Source organism: Perna viridis, chromosome 11, assembly GCF_037379345.1.
Source record: "Perna viridis isolate PV_CMFRI_1.1 ecotype Kerala chromosome 11, ASM3737934v1, whole genome shotgun sequence".
Taxonomy (NCBI): Eukaryota; Metazoa; Mollusca; class Bivalvia; order Mytilida; family Mytilidae; genus Perna; species Perna viridis.
The window spans coordinates 13,583,267-13,601,058 of record NC_142455.1 but is presented as its reverse complement, the minus strand read 5'-3'; the positions used below and the strand labels follow the sequence as shown (position 1 = coordinate 13,601,058).

Sequence of the window (17,792 nt, the reverse complement as noted above, 5' to 3'; positions counted from 1 at the left end):
AGAACCCCCCCCCCCTTTTTAAAAATTAGTTTCTAGATCCACCCCTGAATTTTTAATAGTTTGTGAATATAATAAGACAACAATCACTGGACAATAGATAATATTCTATTTTTTTTTTCAATAATGAGATGTTTACATGTTTGTGTATTGCAAAAATTCAAAACTGTATTTTACTATAAAATTCAGAACTTTATTTGGATTAAAATTTAGCCATTCTGAAACATTCTTTTTGAAAATTCTGATTTGATTAATGATGCTAAGATACTCTCAATCTCTATGTTACAAACAAAAGCTTTAGTTTTTTTCTGAGGTGTGGTTGAAATTTAATCGTTTTTTTTTCTCAGAGGTAAACAATTAATCTTGAAAATTGACAGCTTCAATCACTCTTATCATAAATATGGATGAATATTATAATAAGACATTGTTTGATCGAAGTTATTAGAAATCCATTGATTATTTAACAAAGAGGTCAGCAGGGGTTAAATGATCCATGGCTAATCTTTCTACACACACGAATATATTGATAAACTTCAAATTTCACAGCAGGTTCATATCAATCAACTCATTCTAATCAGTTGCCATGGTAACCACACTCTTAGATTTGGAAATGATGCACAAACCATACACAAAGAATCTTGGGTAGTTTTCCACAAGATGATAAACAATTTATTTATCACAGTTTATTTTCCTCCCTGCTGAGGGCAGAATTTATTTGCTGAAAGACTTGTGTTAAAATTGTTTGATTTTCTTGTGACAAGAAAAGGATTTTCTAAGTCATTGGTTTTACAACTGTGAAGGAAAAATAATAGATTTTTTTTCACATTTTAATTGTTTTGTTGCAGTTGTAAAGAGATACTTGTGGAATTACTAGATCATGTGAGAATTTTAACATCTGGCAGATTGGGAGAATCTTTTCTTGGTTAACGGATATATTTAGGATATATTTAGAAGGCTGTTTGTTGAATGTCTGATTAAATGAGGTAAGTGGTAAAATGTTTTAAAATTTTTGCATGATTTACTACTAATTGCACTTTGCCAAAAACAGTAAAATTGTGATGTGAGCTCCACAAAAAACTTGAATGAAAGTAATTGAATACAGCTGATTTCGTAATGGAAGAAGTGAAAAAATTAAATATCCTCTTGACATCTGATATTCATTTCATTTCCATAAGTATTTGGTATTCACACAAATGATGTTTTTGTGAATGAAGGGATTTAAGCAAAAGGAAACATATTTCAATTTAAATTGAAAACATGGACAATGTAGGATTGGTAAGTATTTATTTAAAGGGGAGGGCTGGTATTTTTGTTGTTTTTCGACATTTCTTGTTCATCAGAATGTCTTAATTTTTCATTTACCATAAATGCATTATCTACAACACAAATTATTGAACATTCTTAGAAAATAAAGGGGGAATTTTTTATTGTCCAAAAACCAAAACTCGCCATGCCCAGATGTCACAATTTTATCCAATTAAAGTTTTTTCAAAAGCTTTATATGGCCTTGTTAAGTCTTTAATGAAGTTAGAAGTACATCATGAAGTGTCACTAGTGACAAAAGTCTGGTTTTCATTCCTCCAATGTCAATCTCGCTACAATAACAATGAGTACAAACCTTAGTACAGTTATAACCTTGTTATGGCTTTGTGTTAAATGTGAGTGGACATTTAAAGAGGACTTCTCACACTAATGGTCAATAGTGGCCTCCATTGTGTAAAGTCACCAAGAGAAATGTTTTGCACTAAAGGTAATGGTTAGGATGAATTTATTTGAGGAGAGCGATTAGTGTCATTCTGATGATTCTGAAAGGTGTTGCACTTGAAAATTATTGATTGACCTTTTCTGTCATTTGGAATTCAATGTTCAGTTTAGTTTTTATTTAGATTGTAAATGGATTTATTGAATCAGTTACACTTTTCTGAAATAATTTTTTTTTTCTTGAGGTGATGTGAATTTTATTTAGATCAACTGGTCGATAGGCCTTCAGTGAGTTAGAAATATCCTACTCCTAGAGCCTGCTTTCAACTATCCTCAGGTTCTGAAACATTTACACAAGTTCAGTGAAATGGTGATACTATACCCAAGATATGTATACATTGTATATAAAAAACCCAACAAATTCACAAGATTTCATAAGATAAACAGAAGCATTTGTTTTGAATGTTTTTGTCCTGCATTTAAAAACTTGACTACTAGTGATTTCTATTTCAATTGTATTTGAGTGGCTTCCGTAATTTTTTTGTGTCTTCCAAGATCTGTTACAGATCCAGTCAAAATCCTATGATTTCCATCTGTATAAATTTTACTTCAGAGAAAACCATGATAGCAGTGTTTTAATTAAACACTGCTATGTATGATCATTCCCCAAAGGTTTAGATCCACATCAGTCTGTAACATCTAAGATATGTAGCTCAGGACCGTTTACTTTTCACTATAGATTTAGTGTCAAGGGATTTTTATACACAAATTGAATTTGCTTAGCCTATTGGATAATTTGTTATAACATATTACAGCTCATACAATGATTATATTCAGGGATAGAGTTTGTCTTTCCTGATGAAGTGCCTGGACAATGGACATGATAATTTACTGGTCAAGTTTCTATCATTCCATATGAACTTGTAATTCAGTCTATGTACAATGGATTTAGTCCAGTTTAAAGTGCCTGGACAATGGACATGATGATTTACTGGTCAAGTTTCTATAATTCAATATGAATATGTAATTCAGTCTATGTATGATGGATTTAGTCCAGTTTAAAGACATGATGATTTACTGGTAAAGTTTCTATCATTCCATATGAACGTAATTCAGTCTGTGCCTGATAGAGTTAGTCCAGTTCACTAAATAAGTCAATACATGTACATCAGGTGATTGTCATTTAATCAAGAAAAGACCATTTCTACATTTTGAAAAAAAACCATTTTAACCAAATGCCTTCTCCAGTGTTTCCAGTTTCATGCCATGTTGAAGCTTGGGGATGCATGAAGAAGATGAGTTATTACCAATCAATGACTACCATTTGATGCTTTTCAACTAAACATTTTTTTTGTATTTTTCAACCTTTTGAAAATGTTTCAGCCATGGGCCTTCTTCAGTTTCCTTCCCAATTCATTTCCTGAAGAATCACCAACTAAAGGAACTGGAAACACTGGAGAAGGCCTTTGGTTAAAATGTTTTTTTTTTTCAAAATGTAGAAAAAGACTATAAAATACCACTGTAGGAATTTTAATACAATGATATACATTTTAGAACTACCATGGTTTGATCTCAAATAACATACATGAAGTTATAAATGATTAAGTATGTGTTGCATTTGAAATGTCTTCAGGTATTTCACACTTTTCTGTAAAATTATTCCTAAGTGGATAATGAGGCTTGTAGTTATGTTTGCATAATTAAAGAAAATGAATATTTCGTGCATAGTGTACATGTATTCTTTCTTTTCTATGTAAGTGGCTGGTATGAATGGTAATTGATAATTGTAATTTTTGCATTTAATGTAGATGATGAGGATTTCCTTAAAAAAAAGCCTTTATTCCATGTTAAGAAAGGGCTTGCTGCAATCTTCCCCAGAATCAAATAATGTTTTCAATATTAAGTCAGCCTTAAATTTGGTCAAGATATTCCAGATATCATTTGAAATAAAATTATATCATAATCAAGGCAAATAGCCTTACATATGAAAGTGATTTGTTTCCACTTGCTAAGATATCAAAAAAAAGCATTTCTTAATCTCATTTTATGACCATAAAATGTCCATTAGGATCCATGCTAGTCATGAAAAGTACACAAATATCTGCAATATCAAGTGAAACTCAATGCCACCATTAATCAACAAGAAAATGCTTTGCCAGAAAAAATCCTTCATTATATTAATTAAGTTAAGATTGACTTCCTGGGGATAAAATAAATTGATCCATGGGGTCAGACATGCTAGATAAACAGAAGTTATTATTGTTTTATGGGGGTCCCCATAGGGTTTAGATTCAGGATGGATAGAACAACAATCTTAAGTTTTATTGGGGATTGGGTATGGCTGGTTAGGGGGGGGCACTGAAATCAAACTTTTATTGTGGATTTTTATGTTTTGTTGTTCTGACTTTTCTTTCTTTCAAAGAAATTTCCTTTTTCACCATAATTCTGGTCATTATCTTTTTTTTCATATTATTCTCCATCCCACTCCCCAATAAAAATCCACCCTATACTGATGGCACTACTAAATGTTTATAAAGGAAAACTGGTTAGTGTAACCAATTAGTGACCAATTATTGGTTTGATTGAATATGTCTGATATATCAGTAAGGCCAAGAAATGATAGTCTTGTTTCCTGCTACCAGCAAGAACAAAAATGGTGTATAAGGTTGGTAGGAAAATTATTTTATTTTTCATTAACATTTTATTTTGAGTTAATGGGGAAACAATTAAGGCTTAAACTGTGGTTGAGCAAAAATGGCCTAAAATGGTTTAGGGTAGGCAAAAAAATATAGGGTAGGTAGGGTAGCAGAAAATAGACATATTATTTTGTTTGCCTAATGACTCCTGCTATTGATGACCTCTTCGAGGCAATAAATGTCATGGTTAGAAAAAATTATAAAAGATAGAATGCCAACATAAATGTACTTTGTCATAGTTTTTCATGTTTATGAAACAATGTAAATGAAAAATTATGAATTTCCCATATAAAAATGTAAGACTTGTAGGAGGTTTTTGGTTGAAATGACTATATTTTTTGTGGGAGGTACTGAAGAATTTAATTTTTCATCAAATAATTTGCTCCAATGGTTAACAAAATAAAAATAGTATATATCAGGGTAGGAAACTCACTCAAATTCCAGCCAGTCCTGAATACAATTTTTCAATATATATATACTATATGGCTATATAAATTTTTGCCAATGAGAGTCATATATTTCATCAAAAGCTAAGCAATGAACAATTCAACTTTTACAGGTCACCGCATGGTCATCAATGGTGGGCAAAACCCATACCATAAAGCAAGCTGTAAAAGGTCCAAAAGTTTATGAATTGAAACTGTTAATAAAAGATGAAAATCGGCCTAATCCATTGAAAAAACATAAAATAAATAATAAACCTGAAAAACAATGACAAGGTACATGTACATTGTATGTTGGCAAGGTACATGTATATTGGCATTCTATTTTTTTATATTTTGTTGTTACATGAAGAAGTTTTCTAACTACTGTTAACAACCAGCCCCTTCTCTATGAAATATAGTAGACTGATCAAGTGGTGAATAAAAGTGACAGGAAATTCTTTTCCCCATGCAGAAAAAGGAAAACCAGCAACACAAAACTACATTTATATGCAAACACATATTAATGTTCTCAAAATGTTCTTATTTATGTACAAAAAGTCTAAAATATATTTTAGATTGTGTAAACTTCAACTTCAAAAAATGTAAGTTAATATCATGTCCATTCACAAAAATTGACACAAAGTTACAAGTCCATCCATATTCCATCAGCACAAATGGCTAATTTCAATTTCAACACATATTCCATCCAGATAATTTGCTAAGTTAAAATTTCCATTCATCATTCCATCTGGAAAATAGACTAAGTCCTATTACATCCATATTTTTCTTCTTATTGAGGGACTTCTATATATTTTCCATCCATGACACTGGTTTCCATTCAAATTTCCATCCACTTTCTTCACTCAGATGGAAATATTTACCATCCAAACATAAGTGAATGGAAATATATGTCACTGGATATGGATGGAAACAGAATAGCTTTCCATTCAACGCAATGCACTTTCTAACCATTTTGGATGGAAAACAAGGATTTTGATGTAATACATGTATCTAAGGAAGGGGAAAGAGTGAAAAAAAAAGAAACTATGTTCACTTCTTTCAACAATACTATGCTGTATGCTTCTCTTCCACTTTAAGCATATTTTATGTTTAAACACATAAAATTAGAACATTTTTAAAACCTGCAATTCCATAATTAAAAGAGAGTAACAGCAATGTATATTGCTCCCATTGCCTCTACAGTGGGATCCACCTATAATTACCTGATGGTATGTATCATGTGCCTCTTCTATTTAAAGCTGAAGCAGCATTAACACATTGTTTGTACCAATTATGACTTGTTTTCCTAATCATGACAAGAAAATGGCAAAAAACCTTGAAACATTTGTGAGTTTATATTTACATTCAATGCTGATATTATAAATCAGACATAAATATTATATAACAGCACATATTATATAATCTGAGATGATGTTATCATAGCTGATATGCACCATTTGATGAATACCCCCCTGCATGATAAAGGTTCATTGGTTATTCCATGCTGAGGATCATGCAGGTATTCCCTCACTTCAAGGACTTACAGTTGAAAAGAGCAGTCAGAAGAGGAAAAAATTCAACATATGTTTTCATATTTTGTAAACATTGGAAAACATACATGTATGATAAGGACCAGTATACAGATTATTTGATTTTTGCACATTATATTCTATTCAAATAAATTTTCCTCCAAGATTACATGAAATGCATATGCCTCAGGCTGTCCAGTGGCCCTAAAATTCCTAAAAATTCCTATTTGATCAGTTTGGCTGAAATTCCTTAAAAGTTTTTGTTTCAATGACTGCTTGTTTTGTAATTAAGAGACTGCATCTTTATTGTCTATGGATGTTTTTTTTCATCACAATGTAATCAGGTGTTCAGGGAATCCATAAATGACATAAAAGAAAGATCAAAAATTTTCTCAGTGTTAGATACATTTATGTCGTAAAATTCCTAATTTTGGCCCTAAATTAGCTCTCAAATTTCTAATTTTAAGCTTTGAAATGAACCCTTATTTTTGCAGAAAGGTGCTGGACAGGCTAATGCCTTAAATCTTTAAGACCATAGGTAAACATTTTAACAAAATGATAATATTTATTGAGACGTCCATGCATTTTTTTCAGGATTTCTTTTTATTGGGCCCTAAACATATGTTTCATATGCTTTTTTAGCATTGGACCCAAACATGAAAAATATGTGAAAAACAAGGAGTATCAATTTGAAAATATATGAAAAACTTATCATTGCTTTTAATCTTTGTAGCTCAATGAGCATTTAAGTAGTGATCCAGGTAAGAATCATGCAAAAATGTGATTCATGGTTGTAAAGCCTACATATTTTTATTTCTGATATTTTGTTTAAAATGTTATAGTTGACTGAAATTAACATGTGGCTTTTCATATAACCCGTGTTCATAGGAGATAAAAATTGTATAGAATGTATTGTAGAATTCAAAATTAAGGGAGAACTGACACTAAAATACAATAAAAACTATTTTATTTTCAATGTGCATTATCCCCGAAGAGCAGACAGATTGGAATGAATGATAATACAGTTAGCAAATAGTTAATTGTACGGAGGGTTATATGATATTATATGGACTAGTATGTCGTCCCAAAAAAATTAAGTGGACTGAAGCACAGCTGAGGTCCATATAATTTTAAGGGCGACATACAATTCCAGTCCATATAATGCCATTTGAACTGCCGTACAATTAACCATTTGCTATATCATACTTTTCTAGTTAACAAGCTTCATTCATGATGCTGACGATATCATTATTCTATAACATACATGCCAACTTAGTCTTTTTTAGCTGTGACATTGCAAATTTTGCAAATACTTGTATTTAACGAAGCAAATCTGCCAGAAGATATTTTTGGTTTGATTGAAAATCAAATAACGGCATTGAAACTGGAACGAGAATGAAAATAAGCCACGCCTATTGGTCCTGTATAATTTCCAGCAAGTTCATATAGCATTTTATGAACTGGTGCAATTTAAATACAGATATAGACATATAATTTCTTAAAAGTATTATATTTCATCATATAGACCCACAAAACAACTTAAAAACAAAAATAAAAATGTGCAGCTTTTTTTTGAGGTGTATCACATATTAAAGAATTTTATGATTCTTACAAAGACTGCTTCTCAATGCCTTTTTAGACAGAGGTATTACTCATCCATATATAACACTTTTTGGTTTTATGGGTAATCATTGCCCATGCAGACAAAGATTTTTTGGGGTGTATATAGGTTTCACCTTGTCTGTCTGTCCAAACTTTTTTTAAGTATTGTTTCTAGATAAAAAATATTTAATTACCAGTAAACACAAACAAGGGGATTGTCAGATTTGAAAAATCATCCAGACCTACTTGACTTTGGTTTGTTAAGGGTACACTTGACCAAATAAAGTGATTTAAAGGAAATCTAAAGTTCAAGAGGAGAATAAAGATGTTTTTGTTTATCAGTTAATTTGCTTTTAAGTTGATTGTCATGAAGTTAATTTTTAAAACAAAGATAATTTGTTTAAACAAATCCCTTCAGGAAGGAATCTTGAATTATATTACATGTTTGACCTATTTTTTATGCCCGACTGATTTTTTACGGCATGGTACTGGTTTCTGGCTTAGAATTTAAGATTTCCAGTGGAATGGTCAATAATGTCAGTTTGACCTATTTTTTATACCTGAGTTATTTTAAACCACATGGTTGTTCTGTTTTCTGGCTTTGTTTACTATTCCTGTGTTATAATCACTATTTACCACACACCTTAGAATCTGTTACCATGGAAACTTATCTGTTTTATATCTGAGGTTAAGATAAAAGGGAATGATGAGGATTTTGATAGAAGAGAAGTGTTTAGTCATATCTCTGACTTATTACTAACATTTTACACCAAATTCTTATGGCTTTCAATTACAATGGCGCTGAAATATTGCTGCTCGGATGTTAAACCCCAACAAACAATTACAATGGCAATAAAAAAGGATAAATTGTGATTGTTACTTATAGAAAACCTGCACTCAGTCTGAGTTTAATGGCTGTTGAGTAAAAACTAGAAGATATGTACACTTAATAGAATTTCTCACAACTAATGACTTCAAAAATGAGATATACTAGAGCATATATGAGAAATACAGTGAAACCTATCGTAGTGACATTCTATAAATTCAACAGTATCCCTTCTTAAGAGACTATGATTACAATGTCTATGTGTAATGCATTATAAATAAATTTTTTTTGTAGATAAATATATGTATATATATGATCTTTTTTATGTGACCATGATTTTGCTCTTCCTAGGTTAAGGGACATAACTCCAGATAAAGTTTTCTAGTTACAGTTGTAACTACTAAAAACATGTAGGAAAGACTAATTCTACTCCGTGAAGTTTACTGTTTTATTAGCTGCAAGATTGAGCCTTTATTACAGATGTAGGATCCTACTGATAAAGCAACTAATTCAACAGTATAAAAAACTCTTTGTACTTTGATGTATACTGGTCGATTTTTTTTTAATGTTTGGGACTTCTGTGCTTGGAGATTATCAAAGTTACAGTTTATATTACATGATCTTTGTATAGACAAACTGTTATTTATGGCAGTCTTATCTTTTACAGGCTGGTTTGATGATGGTTTCCACAAACAGATGAAGTTTCATGATGATAGGGTGAGTAGTATATACTACATATACAAAGAAAACACGAAGTTCTAGGTTTGAAATTACAAGAAAAAAAAAAACAGAATTTGTTTATAAACTGCTTGATCTTCATCACTAATGCTGGCCTGAGCAAGGTCATATTTCATCTCATTTTGGTTTTTTGTCCTTGAGATGTCATCCCTTTGTGAAAACTCACTCACAGCTGCCCAAAGACCTTGACATTTTGAAGGACACCTTCAACTGTGTTATTTCCATATGGATGTTTGAGGTGGAATGGGCCACCCTTTAGCTCAAATGTTGGTTGATTATACAGAAAAAACTTGAATCACTGGAGTAGCCAACACCCAGTTGGCGGGTCCCTCTTTTTAGAATTTCAGGATCTGCAACTGTTTCATCTTTAGTTTGTATCTTGTATCTTGAATTCTCATAGAATATGAAAACAGTGGAAACCTTCATGATGACATGTAAAATGAAACTCTGCAACAAATGCTACTTTTAATTTTTTATTGTTAAATTGCCTTGCATGGTTATGATTGAGCATGAATAAATAACATCCTGGGAATTTATGAAATTTTGAACAGTCATGAAAAATTGAATCTCTCAAACAAAAGCGAATTCACTGTATGTTATTACCCTATGGATCATTGTATTAAATGTGTTTCCTGTTCATGTTGCTCATTATAGAGCTGATTTATTTCTTCCAAGCTGACATTCTTCCATATTACACTCCCCAGCCATCATTTCCCCCATAAACAAACATTCTGATTTGTGTTACAGCAACACATTATAAATACATTAACCCCTAGTGTCTATCCATCAATACCTTGGTTTAGTTTGGCCTCTGTCCAGTTGATGATGTACATGATAACTTTACTGATAGAGCAGATGAAGGCCTTTGTTGTATCATCTCCAAGAATAATGGCTACCCTGACTGACAGGTAGTATTTCTGTGGTCAGATCTTAGTAAATGTTTCATGGCAGCTTACATTAAAAAAGTAGGTTTAAGGTAAATCATCTGTCTCAAGGGGGCTGGTCCAGGTGAAGGTGTAATGGGTGAATGCCCCCCTGTTTCAAAGAAAGAAAAACCCAAACTATCATTATCTGCTTAATATTGTGTTGAATATTGCAATTTATATCATATTCATTCCTTAAACATGACATACTCTGGTTTCCTTTTATACTGATTCTCGTTATTACACGTCTCCCTTCATAAAATCATGGATCACCCCCATCACTTTGGACTGTTATCAGTAATCAGATCAATGAAGTTATATATACCACTCATTTTATACCCTTCCACACGAAAAGTTGTGAATCTGTTTGTCTGTCTGTCCCTTAACTGATTCCAAATAATAACTTAAGAACGGATCAATGAATTTTTTTAAAGCTCTGCACAGTTGTTCAGTACTATAAAATACAGGTCAATTAAGGATGTTGGCTGATCTGTTTGAAAATAACAAATAACAGAGATTTCAAATGGTTGTGCTTTCATGCTAGAACTATATCAATAGAAAGTAATAATGGGTTAGTTTGCACGTTTTTGAGATAAAGACTATGGAATTTTGGCAGGAAAATGATTTCTCTGGATTTTCTGTAGGTTTTGTCTTCCTGAAGAAATAACAAGAATTTCATAAGAACTTCTCAAGTAACATTTTAAGGTGTGTTGAATGATATTATGAAAAAAAAGTGTGGGTTTATGTTAAAAAATATTCATACTATGAAATGGAGAAAACCATAGGAGTCAGAAAATCTGACCAAAATGACTGAACATGCACTAGTACCACCGATCAGCCTTAAATTCAATTTTCACCAAAATCTGACATGTTGTTTTTGCTAGTTCAGTGCAGATAAAAGTATCCTAACTTCAGGCAGAAGAAGGGAATTAATCAAGAAATAAAGTTTAGCTTGGGTTATTGTTCAATATGAAGGAGCTTCTCTCTGTTTATTATTTTGACATAAACCAACAATTAAAAATTAACGATATCTTCTGTTGAAATTCAACACAACTGAACAGGAATGAAGTGATTTTTTTGTATGATCATGAAGTCCCTTTCATAATATTTGGGTTGACTTTCCAAGATGCTGATGTTCTATGCACTACCATACACAGATAAGATCCTTTTCTCTTTGTATTCTGAGTCTGTTCCATGCATCAAAGATCACTTCTGCACTTTCAAGCATGTATAATCTTTTGTAATTCTACAACATGTTCTTTTAATTGGTTTAGTTCAGATAATAACTGAATAATCAAGAAGGTTATTATCCACAAATTATATGTACATAATATCTCTATTCATGTCAGAGAGAATTAGTTTTCAAATGGTTCTATATCTTTCTTTGAAATGAAAATTAAAAAAAGATGAAATATTTATCTCATGAACATGTGCTTTGAAAGCATTATATAGCATTCCATTATAAAAATCATAAAGAAAACAGATATGGTAAGAATGAAGTATATAAATGAATGCTGAGAGTCATGTAGCGCACTAGAATTAATTCAAACCTATTATCTTAAGGAGGTGGATCTAGGGGAAGGGACACAACTCTTACAAATTGTTGGAATATTTGTATTCAGCATTTGACTTCAATCTCGTGTAAGCATCAAAGTAACTTGGAGTGATTTCATTCTGTTTCAAATGAAAGCTTGATAGGCTTCAGTGGAATTGAATATGATACACACATATCGAGTTAGGTCTACCTCCTGCAGACAGGTTTTCTGTTTCTTCAGTTTTATTTAAACAGAGCTTGCCGAAACTACACAGACTTTTTGTATTGCGCTAGAACTCTAACAAATAGGCTTCTGGAACAGGGTTATGTTGCTACAAGATTGAAGTCATCACTACAGAAGTTTTATGGTTGTCATCATGAACTCGTGGATTGTTATGGTGTATCCATCTGCACCATGAAAACTGATTTATTCAACGGGTCATAGTTTTCCTTTCCTTGTTAGTCTACCCCGGACTTGACTTTTTATGAGCAACTCGCAGGGTGTTTCTAGAAAAGCAGAGGATGCTTACCCTACCGGTGCACCTGGTCCATGCCCCACAGTTTTTAGTGGAGTCCGAGTTGCTTATATGCTTTTGTAACTTTGTATGTATGATTTTAGTTACTTTGTGTTCTTTGTTGTGTGTGTCTGTTTTCCATGTCTGGTCTTTGTCCCTTGATTAAATTCTTTTGATTACCGCTATAACCTTGGTTCCCTTGATTACACTTTCATATCATTTTCTCTGTACTCCGAACCTGGATAAATAGAATACCTGTCTGAAGTAGAAAAAAACAATCTACAGTCCAAAAGGAGTTGTGTTTAGTCAGGTTTTACTGTATTAATACATAGTTACATAACAAATTTGACCTTCTTGAAGAATTTGTTTGATGCCAAATTATCAAAAGGTCAAGATATGCATTTATGTCATAAGGTTTTCGGAAAATTTGAAGTTATCATTTACACAACCATAAAGAATATGTCAACTTTAATTCGTGGATTTCAAATTTCATGGCTTTTCATCTGTCTTTCTAGACCAAGTTCAGAGTTAATATTTGTTTTTCTTTCCTTTTCAGATGATTGAAGGGACATATTAGATTTATCTGGTGAAATAAAAGGGAAATAACTCTCCAAGCAACATTCCAGCATGGATTTACGCATAAGTGACTTGTTTGTATTTCTTGTAATATTTGTTGTGGATGGAATATTATCACAAAAATGTAAGTTAACAAAGGATTAAATTTAAGTTTCGTATACCCCAGCTTCAAAAGTGGGGTTATATAGTGCTCATGCTGTCTGTCTATCTGTTTGTCGTTTTATTCCACCCCTGACCACTTATCGAAAGTTGCTGAAACTTTTAAAAATTCTTCATCGCATGCTACATACCATTATGCGTCTCCTATTTTGTTTTTCCATCTCCAATAATTTGGGGTTTCCTTTGTGATTTCATGATGGGAAATGAACTCATAATATTTAAGGCTGTCAAATTGAGGGACGCCATCAGTGGCTGATCCAGAGAATCACCTAAGAAGTATCAGGGGCCCCCCAAAAAAACTAGATGAACGCATTTTATTGCATGCATTTACACTCAGCTTTTTTTTTATTTTTCCCTTTTTATTTAATTAATAAGATAATCAACTGGTTATGGTGAATAACCAAAATATGATCACTTAGCCACTAGATTCAATTCTAGTGTGCATACTCATTAAATCTAAGCATTCTTGGGCACTGGTGAATATATTTTGGTTATTTACTCTTTCCAATAAATTATCCTAAACTACTGCATGAGTACCCTTTTTGACAGTGAAAGGAAAAAGTTTGGAAAGGACCCATTTCGGCCTCATAATTTGGGCATTTTTCAAAATTTGATTAAAGCCGATTTCTAGGTTGTAGTAGTAGTATAGTAAAATGGTCGCAAACACTGAATATAAGATGTTTTTGACGTTATTGCAGAAATAACAGTGTGCATTAATGTGTTAATCTTTAACTTTCAACATTTCTGCATTTTTAAGATGGTTTTTGTGTGGAATGGAAGTGGCCACACATCTGTTTACTCAAGATATTTTTTACACGAGTTGTAACTGTTATACACAATGTATATAAAGCACAAGAGTCAACACACATGTGGCTGTTATTAAAAGAAGGAAAAACTGCTTAGAATTGGGTGTTTTCCAGCCTTTTAAACAGATTTTCCCAATCTCGGCCGTTTGAAGGGCATATATGACCACATATGTTCAAATTATTACCATGAACCAATCAGATCAACTATAAACATAATAAAGAGCTGTAGAAACAACATAAAATTTTCTTCATGTAGACTTTTTTTTTTGAGACTGAATTTTACCCTTACCAAACCAATTTCTTTATAAGGAAGATGTCTGCACACAAAAGAAAGTGTATTTTCAAGTGTTACATTGTTTTTTTCATACGTTTATTCTTGTTTACAAATATCTTCAAAAATATCATAAGTAAAAAGAAATGATAGAATGCATAATATTACATGAAACAAATGTTGTTTATGACATCTAATTTTTTTTATTTTCGAGTTCTAAGCCAAGCTTATGTCATATACATAGTTACCTTTGATATTCTGCCAGAGAAGTTACGTGAGTGATCGTAGAAAACATGATACGAAGTTCCTGTTTTCAGATCTTACTTTAAGTTTAGGTTAATTTGTGCACTTAATCATAAAAAACTACCGGTACAAGCAAATTTATCCTGATAAGTTTTAACCCTCTTCATATGAAATTCAGGTTTTCAACTGTAATATGGGATTGGGATAGATGTCACAGTGTGGAGCCTATTAAGTTACAGGTCGTGTACAGTGTAACCCATCTAAACAAAACCTGTGGAAAAAAACAGAAACTTGTATAAACTGGACATTTATTGAAGTCCATTCATGTCAGGTTACATACATTTTAAAACTTAAAATCCCAACTTTTGCTTTAAGGAGGTAGACCTTGGGTAATGGACATAACCCATGAAATCATTGATATGTTTCTATCTCATTAAATTTCACTAATGTCTTTCAAGCTTTCATTTGAAACAGAGTGAAATCAGTCCAAGTTACTTTGATGCTTACATGAGATTAATGTAAAATGGTAAATACAAACATTCCATTGATTTGTAAGAGTTATGTCCCTTACCTTAGGTCGATATCTTAAACCAAACAAAACCTGTAGTCAGTGTTGTGGTTTTGTTTGCACAGATTTCACTGTACCTTGCTGTTGAGAAGATCTTCATATTTTAAATGGTTCATGTACATTTTAATTGTTTCTACTGATTTTGATGTATGTCTTTTCTTTTTTTTTTATCTTTTCTTTGATATTAGAATATGCCATGGCTCCTAATGAATTTAGGACATATCTGTCTGTCTGTCTGTCTGTCTGTCTGTTTGTTATACCTAAAACATTCTTAAATGACTTTTCACTTTATGAGCAATATTATGTTGTGAAATATTTATTTTGCAGTATGAAAAATATTGCAAAAGTCACCAGTTATATGGTACATGCTTTGTAATGTTTAGTGAGTTTATGTGATACGTGTATGTATCATAATGGGGAAGGGGGGAGGTAGGATGGTAACTACTGGTTCTTGTTCTGAATGTCATACTGGTATATAAATTTAAATGCCCATACCACTTATATATTGGGCATAACGTTATACCATTGTCTCTCCATCTGTCATTCTGCAACAAACAGTTTGTCCTGACTTTATTATAATTCTAGCAGAGTTTTAGTTGATTTTAGTATGTATACATGTAGTTGTATTGTAGTGTGTTAGATTTTATTTTGCTCACCGTTCTATCCAGAAATATTGACAAAGGGATTTGAGATTTTGATAGGAACTGGTTACATTTTACTGGTCCTATTTTCTAAGGAGCTAAGGTGTTTCAGTGTTTCATTTCTGTAAAGTCAGATATGTAAACAGCAGACTTGTCTGGTAAACAGAAAAAAAAACAACCAGGTGCTGATCCAAGGGAAGACATGGCAGGTGTAGCTCTCCCCTCCCCCAAAAATTAAAATGGGAGGCAATTTTTGCATCAAAATTAACATTTTTTTACAAAATTTAATCTCATATAGGGCGTTTCATTCTATTTAATCCCAATTTGCAGAATTTTTTTTCCCAAGATTTCTTTTTTCTTTCCTTTTATTTCTAAGATATAAACATTAAACAGACAGACAGGCTGCCTGTGTTTGACTGATATATACAAAGTCTAACCTTGTCTAAACTTCTAAAACTTTTGATGGGTTTGTTATGTTAAGGAATTATTTATCTATCACTGCAGATATTCATAAAGAATATAAGTTATGACAAGGTACTTGCATCTGTTGAGGTTATGTATAGGGATCCATTGGAAAAAGTTTCAAATTGTAGAGTTGATGCATTTTAGAATTTCATTCTCATTTGATGCTTCCATAATTTTGTGAGATATACATGTACCTTATATATTTTTAATCTGTATTTTTTAAGCATTTTTGCTTTCTAAAAATCAGACAGAAGGTGATTCATGTATGACAAAAACCCATCAAATTCATTTCTTGATCTGAAATGGTTACTGATCAAATAACCAGCCGTAGTTTTTCATTTGTTTTTTTTTCCTGTTAGATAAAAATTATATAGATTGTACGTGAAATTGGCACTTTGCAAGAGTTATCATTCTTGATTTCATGTGGACTGGTATTTAATTTCTAGTAGGAATCAATCTATTTTTGTTGTTTTTTATTTGGACTATGACCAATAATTCAAAACTGTTTTTTTTTCATTATATTCTGTTTCCTACATTTTATAGTAAGGAGCATTTTTCTGGTTCAAAATTTGGAAAATAATTATATAAACTGCATGCCACAAGGGAGGAAATTTGTTGAAAATTGTAGCCTGTTGCATATGAGGAGAAAGTCCTCCAATTTTCAATTCAAAACAATATAGAAATACCTGAATGTTCTATTATTAGGGGTCTATCGACAAAACAATTCGGGAAATGCCAAATAAAGACAGTAGACAAAAAGCAATTTGCCCAGCTTAAATGAAGTACACACAGAAAAAACAAACAGAACAAATCCCAATCTAATTAAATAAGACCTTTCATTTGACCATCTATTCACTTCATGTAGGATATAACAATACTCCATTCTACTTTCTGTTCTGATGACCTTCTCAGAATTCTTGGGTTTTTCCCTTTAAATATAAATGCTTTCAAATCATGGAAGATAAAATCTGATGGACTGATCAGAAAGGTTGGTTCAGTTTAGACAGGTGTTTGGTTTACAAAGATTCAAAAAGGAATTTTAAAATCTGTCTGTTTTGGAAAGGTTTTTTGATTTATTCAGTGTTTTGTTAAGAAAGGTTTCATTGTATTCTTTAAGGAGGTAGGCCTAAGTAAGGTCAGGGACATATGGGACATACCTCTTGAAATCAATGATATGTTTGTATCAGATTCAATTTCACCAAAACTTATCTAGCTTTCTTTTGAAACAGAATGAAATCAGTCCAAGTTACTTTAATGCTTACATGAGATTGATGTAAAATGCTGAATACAAACATTCCAAAGATTTGTAAAAGTTGTGTCCCTTACCTTAGGTCTACTTCCTTAAATACCAGGGGTTTTCCTGGCTTTCGATCATTGGCCCATTTTATATAGGAGCCAGTGAAAATATTCAGGATTTCAATGGGGCATTTGGAAAAAAGATTGGCCCTTGCAAAATTTCAGTGGGCCAGAAATCTCTTAATACTGTCAAAAGGCACAAATAAATAGTTTCTTTTTGTGCCTTAACAAGGGATGCAGCCGAATAAATGACCAGTTTAATTCTATCTCAACACATTTTC

The 17,792-nt window shown here is 32.0% G+C and overlaps 1 protein-coding gene across 1 annotated transcript in view; it reads left to right on the top strand.

Moving 5' to 3' along the window:
- The first annotated feature begins 596 nt into the window (after positions 1 to 596).
- Positions 597 to 17,792, top strand: part of LOC148603062 (uncharacterized) — a 35,052-nt gene continuing 17,856 nt past the window's right edge. The window contains exons 1-3 of the mRNA XM_088553499.1: positions 597 to 980; positions 9,444 to 9,493; positions 13,043 to 13,186. Coding sequence (XP_088409625.1) covers positions 13,114 to 13,186 — 73 coding nt within the window. The 5' untranslated portion in view covers positions 597 to 980; positions 9,444 to 9,493; positions 13,043 to 13,113. The remainder of the gene's footprint in view (positions 981 to 9,443; positions 9,494 to 13,042; positions 13,187 to 17,792) is intronic.